General features: G+C 44.9%; 1 protein-coding gene across 1 annotated transcript in view; it reads left to right on the top strand.

Moving 5' to 3' along the window:
- The first annotated feature begins 4,031 nt into the window (after window positions 1–4,031).
- The window catches only part of ASIC5 (acid sensing ion channel subunit family member 5), a 28,715-nt gene continuing 18,341 nt past the window's right edge, over window positions 4,032–14,405 (top strand). The window contains exon 1 of the mRNA XM_054989647.1: window positions 4,032–4,056. Within this exon, the coding sequence (XP_054845622.1) occupies window positions 4,032–4,056 (25 nt within the window). The remainder of the gene's footprint in view (window positions 4,057–14,405) is intronic.

Genomic DNA, 14,405 nt, shown 5'->3' with positions numbered 1-14,405 from the left:
GAGAAATGCTCACAAAAGTCAAAGGTGACCTTTGTCAGTTTCTCTGACTGACCGTTTTCAGTCATCAAAAGGGTTGGACATCATAGCAGAAGGAAACAATTTACAAAATGTTAAAGGAGGACTGTCCTAAGTTAAAAATCCCAACGCAATTAGGAAATTAATATATTCATGTCATGAAGATAATAAGGGCTTTCTGGAATCAAGCTTGTAATTAGAGCAATCAAATGCCTGTATCTCCACATTAAAATGGATTTTTTAAAAAAAGGATATGTTGGCTAGGTTGAAAAATATATTTTAATTAAAAAATAATTTTACTACGTTCCCCAAAACAGCTGTGTTAGTTTAACATTGTACCCAGCTCTTCCTAATCATTAACTAAGCACTTGTTGAACAAATGAAACATGATTTATTTTCACTAGGCCCCCAAGTATATCTCAGACTTTTGGATATCACCCAAAGAAATTAGACTGTTTTTCAAATCATCACAGAAGTGACTCTGTCTGAACACTAGGATGATTCTTGTAGTGGTGAAAAGGGCCATTAAGTTGTAGCCAACTTATGTTGGCTATGACTTGATGGCACTGCTGGGGTTTTCAAGGCAAGAGACTAACAGAGGTAGTTTGCCATGGCCTGCCACTGCTTAGCTTCCCTCCCTCACCTCAGCAGGATCGAAATATCCATTCATTTTATCTTACTATATAATTGAGTAAGTGTATTCAAGATGACTCACTTCTTACCCTGGTGCACCACCAGAGGCAACGCACCATGTCCCTCCAGAAAATGTGCCATGGTGGGAAGCCCAGACTGGGATCAGGATGGGAGCAGGTGGCAATGCCTGCCCCATGCCTTCACCCAGCTAGTATTAAGAGTGGAGGTGGCAATGCCTGCCCCCCCCACCTTAACCCAGCTGATTTTAGGATCCGAGCAGGTGACAATGCCCACCCTTCACCTTCACCCAGCTGGTATTAGGAGTGGAGCAGGTGGCAATGCCTGCCCCTGCCTTCACCCAGCCTGGATCACGAGTGGAGGAGGTGGAAGGAGGTGGAAATGCCCACACCCACCTTAACCCAGCTGGTATTAGGAGCAGGGAAAGTGGCAATGCCCACCCAACCACCTCCACCTTAACCCAGCTGGTATTAGTGGAGTAGGTGGCAATGCCCACCCCCTTCACCCAGCAGGGATCAGGAGCAGAGCAGACAGCAATGCCCACCCTCCTTTACCCAGTTGGGATCAGGAGCAAAGCAGGTGGCAATGCCCCCCCTGCCATCACCCAGTTGGGATCAGGAGTGTAGCAGGTGGCAATGCCCACTACACACCTTCACCTGACTAGGATCAGGTGCAGAGCAGGAGGCAATGCCCTTCTTCCCTTCACCCAGCCAGGATAAGGAGCAGAGCAGGTGGCAAAGCCCACCCCCAACCTTCACCCAGCCAGAATCGAGCATGGAGCAGGAGACAATACCCCCTTCACCCAGCTGGGATCAGGAACAGAGAAGGTGGTAATTTCGCTCACCACCATAGTCCAGTTGGGATCAGGAGTGGAGCAGGTGGCAATGTCCACCCCCCACCTTCACCTGGTTGGGAGCAGACACAGAGCAGAAGGAAATGCCCACTCCCCCTTTACCCAGCTGGGATCAGGAGCAGAGCAGTGGCAATGAGGAGCAGTGGCAATGCCCTTCATCCGGCTTGGTTCAGGAGCAGAGCAGGTGGCAATGCCTACCCCCCCCCATTACCCAGCCTGTATCAGACATGGTGCAGGTGGCAAAGCCCATCACCCCCTCACATGGCTGAGATCAGGTGTGGAGCAGGTGGCAATGCCAACCCCCACCTTCACCATCTGGGATCAGGAGCGGAGGAGTTGGCAATGCCCACCCCCCTTTACCCAGCTGGGATCAGTAGTGGAGCAGGTGGCAAAGCCCGCCCCCACCTTCATCCGGTTGGGATCAGGTGCAAAGCTGGAGGCAATGTGCACTCCTCCCTTCACCCAGCTGGGATAAGGCAGGGAGCAGCTGACAGTGCCCACACCCCTTCAACCTGCCAAAATCAGCCATGGATCAGATGGCAATGCCTGCCCCCTTCACTCAGCCAGAATCAGGCAAGGAGCAGGAGAGAACTCCCAATCCCCCTTCACCCAGCTGGGATCAGGAGCAGAGGCAATGCCTGCCCCCTGGTCAGGATCAGGTGCAGAGCTGGAGGCAATGCCCACTCCCACCCCACCTTCACCAGCCAGGATCAGGAGCACAGCAGGTGGCAACGCCCGCCATCCCCCTTCACTCGACCAGGATCAGTCATGGAGGAGCTGGCAATGTCCACCTGCCCGCTTTACCTTTTCTAGAACCTGTTGTATTTTTTCCCTACAACGGGCTTTGTTGCTAGTATAATATAGAAGATAGCCTGGACATAGAGAAAGCAAGCTGAAAATGCACACATACAAAGCATTAGTGATCTAGTTTTGAATGTTTAAAATAAGTGAACATTTTTTCCAAATTTTCCAGGCTCATGACAAGTGCCTTACAATTTGCAATCATTTTCAAAAATAGCAAGTGGAGAGGAGTCTCTGTTTCTGCTGCTCCAGGTGGAGTATTCTGCGCATGTGGAGCAGTAAAAACAGGGTAATACCCTCCCTTGTGCTATTTTGACACAGGGAAACGTTCGGGGGGGAGCAGGAGCTCTTCCTTTTCCTCTGGTGGTATTCAGAGGCTGCTCAGGCTCTCCTTTATTTTTTAACAGCCATTCCCCACAGCTGCTATGTGGCTGCAGGGAACCCATTGGGTCTAAGGAACCCAAACTCAACTATTTAAAGCTGCACATCTCATTTAACCCCTGCTCATCAGCAGGGCTGGTGCTAACATTAGGCCAACTAGGCAGCCACTGAGGGCGCAGACCTCAGAGGGTGAGAAACTGACCTGAGGGACAGTTTTATACAGATTAGTTTCTTGAAAAAAATACAACTGACAATTTATATTTTTTATTTTAAGATAAATACCACAACAGTGCTATGGGATATAATTAATTATAAAGTCTTGTAAAAGTTTTATATATACTGCGCAAGGGGTGTGTGCTTCGGGTTCCTGGTTCGGGAAAAAACCTAAACCGGGCCCGATTCATAAAGATTCGGAAATACTGAATCAAAGCTTCCCGGAGGGATTCGGATTGCTTCGGGAAGCTTCGGGGCCTTGTTTTCCCCCAAGGAGGGTATGCTTTATTAGGACCAATTAAAATGACATAAAACATTGTGCAAGCTTTTGAGTTCATCAGGGCTCTTCATCAGGCTGCATGTTTTTTTTTAATAGCTTTTTATTAGTTTTCTCATGTAGGAATAGGGGAGGACAAGGGAAAAGGTAAGGAGGGAATATCCAATATATATCATAGAGTCTGCTTGAGTTAGAATTCTACTTATCTATGTCCTTTCATCATAACATTTCATCAGACATTTAACTGTGTTTATTAATAATACATTACAGTAGTGTCTTCATATAGTTACTACATTCAAGTCTCTATATTTATTTTTTATCCATAAAATGGTGTCCATGGGGCTGCAAAATCTTCTTCTATTTGTCCTTTCATTAATGAAGTTAGTTTATCCATTTCTGCATTTTCCATTATCTTCGCTATCAATTCTCGGGGTATTATTGCTCTTTTCCAGAAGGATGCCAATACAGTTCTTGCTGCTGTTATGCCATGGATTATAAAATATTTCTGATCTTTTCCAATATCTTCTGGTACACAATTTAACAAAAATATCTCAGGTTTAAAAGGGATTGTACATTGTAAAATTTGTTGTAACAGGTTATGCACCATTATCCAGAATTTGTGGACTTTGGAGCCTTTTTAAAGGGCTACCTCCCACCACCACCCCACTTACCTGGGACATCCTGGCAGCAGTGGAAGCAGTGGCGCAGGCAGTGTAGGCACTGGCTGCGGACTTCCTTGCCACCCTGCTGGCCACTGCAGAGGCCAAAGCAGTGGTGTGGGCGGCCAAGGCACCAGCTGCGGCCTTCCCCACTGCCCTGCTGACCACTGTGGTGGTGAAGATGCCTGCTCTGGCCTTCGGGAAAGGTAAGTGGGGTTGGGGGAAGAGGGGTTCAGGGGGGAGATGGGGGTCTCACTTCAATATGCTCCGAATCATTAAGAAGCATACCAAAATGATTCCGATAACCCAAACCCGAAGCCGGTTTTGGGTTATTCTGAATCTTTTTCCCCGCTTCAGGTAAACCCGAAGCAGGAAAACCAAATATTTCCCCAGTGCACACCCCTATACTGCACCCCCTATCACTTGCAAAAGTCCCATTGGCACCAGCCACTGCATTCTGCCTTCTGGACTTTTAAGTCAGCAAACAGGGCTAATGGGCAGGCAGCACTGGGGGAGAAAACCTATTGTGCACCCCCCTAATAGGGTAGGGGGAATGGCCCTCTAAACAGACAGTCAAGCAGCTAAAAAGCTCACCCTAAAGTTTTTAACAAGACATTTCCCAATAGGTAAAACAAATAGCAGAAAACTGTATAATAAATAGGCTAGTTAGCATAATTATTAAGGTGAAAAATATACTAGCAATTTGTATATAACAATTTGAATAACAGCAGTATGTATGGCTTTGGGTAGGCAATATGAGATCATTAACTGTCAAAAAAGGCAAACCTTAGGAATTATATCATTCTGCTTTGAGATAATGTTGCCAGTTGTTGCTGCATCTCAAAATAGTCTAGGAGACTCAAAGTTATCCCAGAAGACTCAATCAACTTGAGAGGAACAAGTCTCACTAAAACTACTCCTTTTTAGCTCTCCAAAAAGCCAGCTGAAAGAAGAAAGCAAACAAAATAACTGCAGAGAAAAAGTATCTCCTTATCAAGTACAACATAATTCTCCCCCCCCATTGTCTCACAACAAGCATAAGAAGAGGGACGGAGTAGATGTAGAAGGTCACTCTGTTGTGCCAGCCAGGAAAAAGCTTCCAGTGCTGCAAAAAGAAACTTTTCAGCAACCTGAGAAAGCAACGCAAGAAAGAAGAAGGAAAACAAAGGGGGAAAGGCAGAAAACTACCCCCAGAGCTAAGAAAAGAAACCACTTAATACAGTAAAGTGTACCCGAGCAACACGAAGAGGAGAGCCAGAGTGGAAAACGCTAAAATCTCCACAGCTGTTCTGTTATGTCTGGGAAGTAATGTGCTGAAAGAAAGCTTCATGGCTGCAAGAAAGGGAAGGAAAGTGGGGAAATTCTGCTGTAGCAATGTGCAGAGCATACATGCTTCAGAGGAGGAAGTGCAGGGGCGAAATACCTCTGCACTAAGAACTTTGCAACTACTCCCACACCTTTCCCTAAAGCTATATGAATGCCCTACTTACAAGTCATCATTAACAACCCCTGGAACTCAGCAATTATGGCTCCTAGGATTACCAGGTCCAGGTTGGGAAATTCCTGGAGATTTTGGGGTGGAGCCTGGAAAGGGTGAGGTTTGGGGAGGGGAGGGACCTCAGTGGGGTATAATGCTGTAGAGTTCACCCTTCAGAGCAGCCATTTTCTCCAAGGGAACTGGTCTCTGTTGCCTAGAGAACAGTTGTAGTTCTGGGAGATCTCCCGCTATGACGTGGCTGACAACCCTACCGTAGATGATCTCAGCCACAGCCACAGTGGTGGCTGAGAAGGCAAGCTAAATTAATAAACAGGCGCAGAAGAAGGAGGAAGAATACTCAGGACACTACTGTAGTAAAGTTTTCAAGGATCCTGCTGATTGCTTTGGTCAGCGTTCTTGGCGTGCAAAACTTGGCATTCCGTGGAACAAGTGAAACGTTGGACAGTGCTAACAATGGGAATTTTTTTTAAGTTTGTAGAATATTTAGCCCTTTTTGATCCTATCATGAATGAACACTTGCACAGAGTTAAACATGAAGAAACAATGGTTCACTACTGAAGAAAAGAGATCCAAAATGAGCTTGTACAGCTCCTAGCAGGAGTTATAAAGCAGAAAATTTTAGCATGTGTAAAGTAACTCAGCCAAATACTACTCAGTTGTTCTGGACTGCACACCTGATTTAGTCATATTGAACAAATGACAACGATTATATGTTATGTTGATGTAACCAAACTATCAGATACTCAGACATCTGTCTGAGCCTTGGGTTATGACAAAAGAACATTTATCGGGATTTGTTCTACTACAGGAGACTACTGGTGCCTTTATGACAGAAACTCTTCTCGTACAGCTCGAACAAATGGAATTACCACTTAAAAATCTATGTTGTCAAGGTTATGATAACGGAAGTAACATGAAAGGCAAAGAAAATGACGTACAAAAGAGAGTCCTAGACATAAATCCACATGTCTTTCTCGTGCCCTGCAATGCACACTCTTTAAACTTGATAGTCAATGATGCCGCTAAGTGTTGTCTGGAAGTAACGAGTTTCTTCAGTTTGGTTCAACAGATCTATCATTATTTCTCTACATCAACTCAGCATTGGCAAATTCTAACTAGCCATGTATCAGGTATAACTGTTAAGCCATTGAGTCAAACAAGATGGGAGAGTTGGATTGATGCTTTGAAACCACTGAGATATCATTTTGATAGTAGATATGATGCTTTAATAGAGATCTTTGATGACACAAGCCTAAAAAAATTATTGAGAAATACTTCTCGAATTGAAGCTAAGGCCCTTGCTGATGCAATTTGTAAGTTCAACTTTGTGGTATCCCTTGTTACATGGTACAACATCCCTTTGGAAATTAATCTTACAACCAAGCTACTACAAAATAAGGACTCTGATTTAAATTCAGCCACAGGCCAATTGCAAGTGACCAAGAATTACCTTGTGGGCTGTAGGTGTGATGAGGGTTTTCAACAAGTTTTGACAGATGCTACTGAGATTGCAAAGTAGCTAGAAATAATACCAAACTTTGAGACGGAACAAGTTAGAAAAAGGAGAAACAGCAGTTCGAGTATGAGGCCCAAGAAGAGGCACCAAAAGATCCAAAGCAGAAATTCAAAGTAGGTTTCTATTATGCTGTCTTAGACATGGCCATACAATCTGTTGAAGAGAGATTCCAACAGCTACAACAATATAATTCCCTATTTGGCTTCCTGTATGATATATACAGTATCAACAAAAATTCTTCTGAAGATGTATTTAAGGCCTGCAAGCAGGGCCGGCGTGCCCATTGAGGCCAAGTAGGTGGTGGCCTCAGGCGCGGGGTGCCAAAGGGAGCGCCGGAGGAGGCACGGGGGGCGGGAGCACGCGCCACAAAGCAGCAGCCTCCTATCCCTCCCGCCCCGTGCCGCCGCCGCCACCAGCACAAGCCCCCAGCTGGGTGCAGCCGCCATAGGCAGGCATCTGCGGCAGCGCAGGCAACCAAGCGGGAGAGCTCAGAGGCCACCCGCTGCAGCAATCGGGCCAGCGGAGGCGCAAGTACTGATGACATCATGCATGATGTCATCACGCAGGCCGGTGTGCGCACGCATACTAGCATGCGTGCGGGAGGGGCGCCCAGCCAGCCACGAGCGCCGCAAACCCTTGCACCGCCTTTGCCTACAAGAATTTAGAATTGCAGCCTACTACTGAAGGTGGGGAGGGAGGAGGAGGCAAGGCGACAAACTCAGACCACATGCTTGACTGGAGGAAAGAAGGCCACAACTTTATTAGAAAAAACAGCAAGTAGGAGCATGGCAGTCATGTGGATCAGATCCCCCTAAAGCATCGGCTGACCCACCTGCCAGCCGATGACCCCTCTTCCCTCAGACCCCAGCTGAGGGGGGGAACCAAGGAGTGGCATTGAAGGGGGAGATCATGTGGGTGTACACCCTGAATGATTCCCCTGCCACCTGGAAGTGAGTATGCCCTGGCAGCCCCCAAACTGGGCATGCACCTCCATCACTCACTCTAAGATCCCCTATGGGAATCCCCTTCCAGTGGACCAGGGCATGCAGCCCTGGTCCCCCCCAACGAGATCCGATCCAATGACCCACTGCCAAAGAAAGTTGTGACAGTACAAGCAATATAACCCAAAATATAGAGGGAGTGGTGGGAGGGATTTCACAGCCGAGGACGGAGTGTGGAGGGAGCGGGGCGGCAGCGTCTTAAATACAAAACAGCTGGACCAGAGGGAAGACTGCCTCCCTGAGGTCTGGCAGCCAAGCCCCATCCCCCGGCCGTTCATCCCCGGATGCCTCTGATTGGCGGCCCGGGGTTTGAATTCTATTGGCCGCGGCTAGCCCAGGGGAACATGGCAGCCACCCTGCTCCGTCTGCCCTCCCCGCCCACAGCAGCAAACCATCCGCCCAGTAAGTCGGGCGTCCATGCAAATCATTGGTGCACAATGGAAACGAAGACATTGATGCTGAAGATCTGTGCTGTGAACTTATGGCAATTGCTCGAAGACTTCCAAAGTCTATGCCACCAGAAGGAGTACTTCTCTTCATACTGCAACAAAAACTCCTGGATAGTGTGCCTAATGTTTCTGTTGCTCTAAGACCCTTCTCACACTTCCAGTGTCAGTGGCAAGCGGTGAACACAGTTTCTCAAAGCTCAGACTTATAAAAACGTTCATACACTCAACAATGCTGCAAGTGAGACTAGTCGGTTTGGCAACTATATCAATTTAACATGCCCAGGCATAAGCACTTGACCTGAAGGAACTAGTAACAACATTTGCAAAGGAAAAGGCACACAACATGAGATTTTGATGTGCCTGAAATGGAAACATTTAAGAGACTTAAATTTTAACATCACAATTCACAGGATTATTCAAAATGATTTGTTATTTGTGTGCTAAAACTGTTTTGTATCTGAGAACAAAAATTAAAGATTGTTGTATTACTTTTCTCGCAATTTTTTTAAAAAATAGCAATTTCAAATGTTGTGCTTTTCATTTTCCCACAATGCATCTGTTTTTGAAAATTGGTTAGCATTGAAAGGGGAGGCTCAAGTCATTAGCCTTGCCTAGGGAGTAAAAAACCCTGGCACTGGGCCTGCTTGTCAGCCTGCCCTCCCTTCTTTCAGCTCCTATTGTGAGGTTACTAGTTGCTAGACAGCTCCCCCCCCCCCAATTATTGACACCAGGGCTTTTTTTCTGGGAAAAGAGGTGGTGGAACTCAGTGGGTTGCCCTCAGAGAAAATGGTCACATGGTTGGTGGCCCCGCCCCCTGATCTCCAGACCGAGGGGAGTTTAGATTGCCCTCCACGCCGCCGAGCGGCGTGGAGATCTGGGGGCAGGGTCACCAGCCATGTGACCATTTTCAAGAGGTTCTGGAACTCCATTCCCCCACATTTCAGCTGAAAAAAAGCCCTGATTGTCACAAAGCAGGAGGACAAGGAGAGAATAGGAGAAACTGTCAAGGAAGAAGAGGAGAGAAAGAAAAGGGTGGAAAGGGCAAGAGCCACCATTAGAGAGGTGATGCAATTTCAAAGGCTTTGCAACCCACTTTTGGGTCCTGACCCAGAAGCTGAGAAATGCTGACCCTACAGGAACTTGCAAGAGATTAAAAGTAGCAAACAGAGAGGGTGGGGGTTGTTAAGAGTCGGTGGAGGTAAAGTTCTAATATTATAGAAGAAAACTTTAAAGGAAGAGTCATCAGGCAATTTACTTGACACTAGCAGTGTCAGGAAGCTCTGACCTGGCCAGCCTGGTGGCCTCTGCATACTGGGTCTGGTTTCAGCTAGGTAAAGTTGCCAACTCCAGGTTGGGAAATTCTTGGAGATTGGGGGTGGAGCCTAGAGAAGGACCACACCAGAGTATAATTGCTTACAGTCTATCTTCTAAAGTAGCCATTTTCCTCAGGGGAACTGATCTCTGTTGCATGGAGATCAGTGTAATACTGGGAGTTCTCCAGACCTCACTTGGAGGTTGGAAATCCTACCAAAAGGCTTGCCACCTTCTTGGAGGAAAAAATGTCCACCCCTCTAAAAGAGACATGGTGGTGATAGAAAGTGTCATCAAGTTGTAGTTGACTTATGGCAAACCCTGATAGGCAAAGAGACAGTGAAGTCCAGTGTAAATTTGGAGGAAACCTACTCCTGACCGTCCTCGAAGGGCCCCCCAAATTCCAGGAGGATTGGCCCCCAGGATCCAGTTGTATGCCCCCCTGAACAAGCTGCCCCCAGCAACTCGCCATTGTTTCCTATGGAGGAAAAAATCCAAGCCTTTTAAACTTCACTGCCATCCCCCCACTTGGGATTTTCTGGTTGAACATAACTCCCTTGTAAGCTTATTGTTGTCAAACCATGGAGTCCCATTATTGAACCAGAGAATTCCAATGTCAAACCAGAGGATCCCACAGAGAATCCTTTTACTGAAGGGATTTACTGAAACAATGGATGGAAGCTAAGTCAAGCCTCAGAGTTTAAAAGGTGGCCGCGGGCAGCAGCTTGAAAGGGTTCTTTTGGAGCTTGGGCGGGATGGATGGGAGATGGGTATCCACTCTGGGATGGGTATCCACTCTGTCTGCTTCCTTCTCCTCTGCCCTGCCATCCTTGTGTCAATCTCCTGCTCTGATTCCTTTTGTGCTACTGCCTCTCACTGCCTGCGGCTGCCTGCAAAATTATTTGGCTCTGCTGCAACCAAATAAACCAGCCCAGCCGAGTTCTTCAGTGGGAAGCAGGAAAGCTAGATTTACCTGGATCAGCATAAATCTGGCTCCCCCCCCTCCCATTACCAGACTTGGATCACACACCCCTAAGTATCAGATTAGCCTGGACCATACAGATCAGGGCAATAGAGGCATAATGGGATGTTTTTTATCAGGTAATGTTATTGACCTGCTATGTCTACTTCCAATGTTAAGTCTCAGTGGACCGAAGAGGGTATTTTTCTCCTGTTAACAACTCCAGTTCCAGTCCCTTGATATGGTAACATCCAATGATTTGAGCCACAACTGTCTCTCCTCTGGCCCCTATCCTTAATATGGCCATCTTCACTTCTTCATGAAGAATAAAAAAGCCAGTTCTTAAGTCTTAATGGTTAACTTTCTGTCAAGTACATGCCTGACATATTTAACACACAAGGACATATCCCTCACATTCCTTATTTGTATTCAAGAAAAAGGAGCTGGGGACAAGGGTGTTTCTAACTGGACACCCGTAACTAACCCTCTTTACAGCAACATAGACCTTCATTACTGTAAAGGTATTTTGCTGTTTTAAAGCTCTATTAATTTTAATGTGTCTATTAACAGGGAAATGAAAATAACTCCATAAATTTTGCCTCATTCAAATCCACTGATCTGTAGATTTCAACATGTCTTGAAATGTTTTTGTCTATTCTATAAAAAAAATTAATATCCTTAACTACAGCTATTCCTCAGGATCTGTTCTAATCATGGAGGCCTCTGAAATTTGCATGGACTGGAAGGAATATTTTGAATGCCTATTTATGTCATAAAAACATCAATATCTATATCTCCTCTGCAGTTAAGCACCATCGGTTCCCGTGTTCTCTGAATATTTTGTAATTTCCGCAGACACCGTGCCCTTTACGTTTATCCACATCCAATTAATAGTCTGCTTTAAGCAAATGGAAATTCAATAACTCAAGGTTAGGCAAATATGGATAACAGTTGATGCAATATTAATAACCCAATCAGATACTCATTCTCAGTGGGAGGATTAAAGTTCAAAGGTTTGCAAACTACAAACTGGTTTGTAAAAAAATTGCAATGGCAGGAGCAGGACACATCAAAAAAATGCAGCTCCTGGCTTAAAAAGAAATATTTGCTCAGTTTAGACAACCCTTCAAACCATAGTTTATAGCACAGAAACAAAGAGCAGACTCACTCTTTCTCTCACACAGTTTCAATTAATAATGTCCAAACTAGAAGTAGAGACCAAAACGCTCATCAAACAATGATTACCAATCCTGACTTGAAAGGAAAGATCTAATCATACTTTGCCAGTTTGGATATCAAATTAAACTATTTGTGCATTCATTTTTTTAAAAAACCTTGCCTCACAGGGGCTTAGAAAAATTGATGATTACTATACAAAAATCAAATAACCATTATAAGTTCCACTGCCCACAGATAAACTCATGTATAATCAGCCTGAGAAATCCTGACAAAAAAAGACTGTATTTTGCAGTCCGTATGGAAGAATACCACTGAGGATTCTCATTTGCATCTCTTCTGCCATTCTATATCACAGGATCAGTGGAAGAACAAAAATGGTATGAAGGACCCCGCCCCTTCACTCCCCACCAGGAGGCAGATTTTCCCACCAAAATCCAGTGTGCCTGCTTTGGCTGAGCAGTTAATCTTTGTGGTTTGAAAGTATGTTTGTCCCACCCTGACAGTCAGATATAACTTTTTAGCCCAGCCCAGGAACTTAATGGGGAGAAGCAGGAGCCCTCTTGCTTTTTGTTGGAAATGCCACTGGAGACTGTATAACGTTAAAAAAAACACTTTATTAAAAAGTCAAGGATTGAATAAGAGTAGTCAGGGAATGAAAGTGCTGAGGTAAAATGTTGTTGATTGTACAGAATACACTTTGAGTAACAGGCAAAACAGTTTCCTTGAAGCTTAGTTCCTTATATTCTTGGTTCATGGCAGTGAGAGGTGTTTTACTTAATGCTTCAGTTACAGAAACAATGTTTCTTTACAGAGTTTCCTATGACAGCTCAGGTTTCTTGGAGTTAGTTTAAACCCATGTTCTCTTCTCAACAGTCCCAGGGTCCTCCTCGGAGTCAAACCCCCCCCCTTTAGAAACTCAGCAGGAATTACTCTTCTTCTAAGAAGATATAGTTCTTTTTCTTTTCACATGAAAGGGAGTCTCCACCTACTACCCAATCACTCTTGCCAAAACATACTCCCAGTTCTGTGGTGTCTGTGTCAAGTGTGCTTCAGCTTATGCTGAAGAATTCTTCTTCAGGACAGTGATGTCTTCCCTACTCTGGCTATAAGCAGAAGATCCAAAATCCAAGAACACAAATCTTTTATTGGTGGTGATGGAGAGTGTCATCAAGTCATAGCTGACTTATGATGACCTCCTGATAGGGTTTTCATGGCAAGAGACTAACAGAGGTGGTTTGCCATTGCCTCCCTCTGCAACCCTGGTCTTCATTGGAAGTCTCCCACCCAATTACTAACCAAGGCCAACCTTGCTTAGCTTCCAAGATCTGACAAGATCAGACCTGTCTAGACCATCCGCTACATTGTGTATAATTACATAAACATTTGGAAGCAAGAAATTGTAATGTACCTGATGAAGATTACCTTTTGAAACAGGCTTGTTACCAGCTACTTGTAGTGTGGTACTTGATTTTGTATGTCCTGCTTCTTTATCTTACTTGTTATGGTTGTTGGTTTATTAAACACACTTGTTCATAGAAAAATTCATTGACATTTAATTTTTCAACAGCTATATTCAGAAGCAGACACTTCTGGAAATTTAGCATAGTTACTTTACACTCTTGTAGGATTTTGGTAAGCTATTTTTAGTTCACGGTGATTTTAATTGTATAGCTTCTAAGATCTGACAAGGTCAGGCTTGCCTAGACTATCCAGGTCAGGGTAAAACTTTTATTAGGCTCTACCAAATGATACATAACATAGTGTGCAACCTTTCAAGTTCTCCAGAACTAATCTCCAGGCTGGATATTATGGATGTTTTTTAAAATGTATTTAAAGGCATTGAGGGGATATTTTCAGGTTGATTTCACTGACTGTTAGTGACAGAATGCTTGTGGTTATGATTCCTTTGGGTTGTGAAAACCGCTTCTTGCCCATCCTGGCTATTAAAACTATGTCAAGAAAAACTTTCTTTGGGGAAGATTATTAATATGTCCTTCTTTCAGGGTGAAAGAAGCTGTGATTAAACCTTTTCTTAAGAAATTGTTTTTGGATAAGAGGGATATGAGCAATTTTCTTCTTGTGGCCAATCTCCCTTTTCTGGGCAAAGTGACTGAGTGGGTTGTGGTGAAGGAACTGCAGGCATGAAACATCTGTCCTTGACCCATTTCATGCTGGCTTCAGACTGGGTTTCAGGACTGAAACGGCCCCTGGAAAAGGCCTTGGTGGATGATCTCCAGGTACAGTAGGATAATGGATGCGGACAATCCATCTCTGTTGATATTTCTACACTTATCAGCCACGTTTGATATAATTGACTGTGATATTTTGGCAGATCAACTACAATCAATGTTTGAGCTAAAAGGATCAGGTCCATAGGATCTCCTGCTTTCCCCCGTGCCATTTTCCCAAGCCAAAATGACACGAGGAGGCATTATTTGCCTCATCAGGGCCTGCACATGCAGGCATTGGGTGCACAACACCCACCCCACCCCTTTCCATGTCCATCTGTATGTATTCCACTGTGACTGATCGCATTCAGTTCATGATATCTGATTGTCTAAGATCTCCCTGGCAATATTTGCAGAACCAGTTGCTCTCACTTGAACAAATATGGTGCCAGATTTGACTGGCTGCACAAAA

Source organism: Eublepharis macularius, chromosome 10, assembly GCF_028583425.1.
Source record: "Eublepharis macularius isolate TG4126 chromosome 10, MPM_Emac_v1.0, whole genome shotgun sequence".
NCBI lineage: Eukaryota > Metazoa > Chordata > Lepidosauria > Squamata > Eublepharidae > Eublepharis > Eublepharis macularius.
This window is presented reverse-complemented; position numbering and strand designations above follow the sequence as displayed.